General features: G+C 51.7%; 1 protein-coding gene across 1 annotated transcript; it reads left to right on the top strand.

The window, feature by feature from the left end:
• The first annotated feature begins 341 nt into the window (after positions 1–341).
• LOC123167398 (auxin-responsive protein SAUR71) lies at positions 342–1,537 on the top strand. Its single transcript, XM_044585238.1, has one exon. It carries the CDS (start codon positions 387–389, stop codon positions 963–965), a length of 579 nt encoding a protein of 192 aa, XP_044441173.1. The 5' UTR covers positions 342–386; the 3' UTR covers positions 966–1,537.
• The last annotated feature ends 372 nt before the right edge of the window (positions 1,538–1,909 follow it).

The raw sequence follows: 1,909 nt of genomic DNA, 5'->3' as shown, positions 1-1,909 counted from the left end.
AAAAGTAACTTATTTTGCCAAACAGACCCAACTTATAAGTCATAAGTTGCTCCACACAAACTTAAAACTTATAAGTCACCCCTTTTGCGTGGGTTCCATCACCTTTACATATAAACAAGGTGGAAAGGTGTGGTCAGGTGACTTATAAGTCAGGTGACAACCAAACAGGCGTGACTTATAAAGTCACTGGTTTTAAGTCACTTGACTTATAAGTCAGGTGACTTATTGAAACCAAACAGGCTCTAACCATTTGTCTCGTTTAGAATGAAACGGGGTTAAATTTTAGAAAGAGGGAAGCAATCCGGCGTACCCGAAGCAGACCGGCTAAAATAAGCGCTACATTCCATTCCGAGCAAAGAATTTGTAAATGCCAAAAGAGAAAAATAATGGCAAGAGGACCTGTGCGTCGCACAACCTCCAGCTGTTTCGTTATGTCCGCCTCAGTACAAGCACCTTGTGTCCTCTCACCTGACACCTCTAGTGTCGTCCCTCGCCAAGAACCCGCCGCCGCCGCCACTTCCAAGAGTCTCGAGGTCTCCGGCGTCGACCGAAGCAGCGGCAGCATGAAGCGCCTGCTCAGGCGGCTCTCCCGCATCGCCGCGGCAGACGCCTGCGCCGCCGCCGCGTACAAGCCACTCCGGCCCGACGCGGCCGCGAAGGCCTCCTCCTCCTCGTTCTTCGGCGCGCGGAGGCTCGGCCGTGGCGCACGGGTGCCGGAGGGGCACGTGCCGGTGTGCGTTGGCGAGGAGGGCGGCCCCGTCGAGCGCTTCGCCGTGCGGGCCGAGCTGCTGGGCCAGCCGGCGTTCAAGGCCCTGCTCCGGCGCGCCGCGCAGGAGTACGGCTACGGACACCCGGGCGCGGTCCGCATCCCCTGCGCCGTCGCCAACTTCCGCCGCCTCCTCCTCGGCCTCTCCGACCCCGGCTGCCAGGCCACCGACGACGACGACGCCGCGCTCTACTACTAGCCTTGAAATTCTTCCCCTTCACCCTCGTCGTTCGGCTGCCATGGAGGGCGTGATTGGAAATTTGCCCCCTGGCGAAGGCAAATCGGTGAACCAGCAGAGCCGATTGCCAGCTGATGCGTTCTGACCGATCTGCCCCTGCGTGGATGATGTGCATAGGAAGGTTGGTGGAGGGTAGGACGGGGATTCCGCCGCATTTTCTACTGCAGCTCAACAATTTTAGGACCTGCTGTCTTGTGGGAATTCTTCTTCTTCTTCTTCTTCTTCTTCTTAGTGTTCTTCTAGCTAGCTCTAGATCAAGCTCTGGTAGCTGCAATGGAGCTTCTTCTTCCTCTTCTTTTGCTAGGGATTTTGAGGTCTTGATAACACATCATGTAAGCCGCAAGGTTGGCCTCATGTGAGTGATATGGATGATTTTGCCACTGCAAATGTTTGATCCAGGATCTGGTGGTGTAAAATGCAATGCACTTCCATGGATCTCCAGCTAGCTCTAGCAGTTCAGGCAGCCTGTCATGGAGGACAATGGTGTACTACAATGATTGACCATTTGATAATACTACTAAACTACTTGGGCCTGTGGATGTTTTTTTTTAACATGAAAATCTAGGTTTTATGGGCAGGCTCAAAATAGCTGCGTGCATATAGAGCCATACAGTTCGTGTGTATAGGATTTTCCAGAACTTTTTTTGCAAAATGGAGTCAAAAAATGTGCCTCATCCATTAAGTATAATAAAACTGTCAAGGTAATTAACAAAAAAAAAACAGGTTAGAACTCAGTCAGTTGAACAGCGCACATAGGATAGTCCACGTACTCTGTGAAGAGAGTCTCGTCCAGATAGCACTCTTCATCACTTTCTCTCCAAGCAGGTGTCATCGCCATCATTTGTCCTCGAGCAAGGGACAACTTGAAGAATTTGTATTGCTTCAGAACTAGTCGTCACATTCTC

This window comes from Triticum aestivum, chromosome 7D (assembly GCF_018294505.1).
Source record: "Triticum aestivum cultivar Chinese Spring chromosome 7D, IWGSC CS RefSeq v2.1, whole genome shotgun sequence".
NCBI classification, from domain to species: domain Eukaryota; kingdom Viridiplantae; phylum Streptophyta; class Magnoliopsida; order Poales; family Poaceae; genus Triticum; species Triticum aestivum.
Note: the sequence above shows the minus strand (reverse complement) of the source record. Positions and strands in the feature narration are given on the sequence as shown.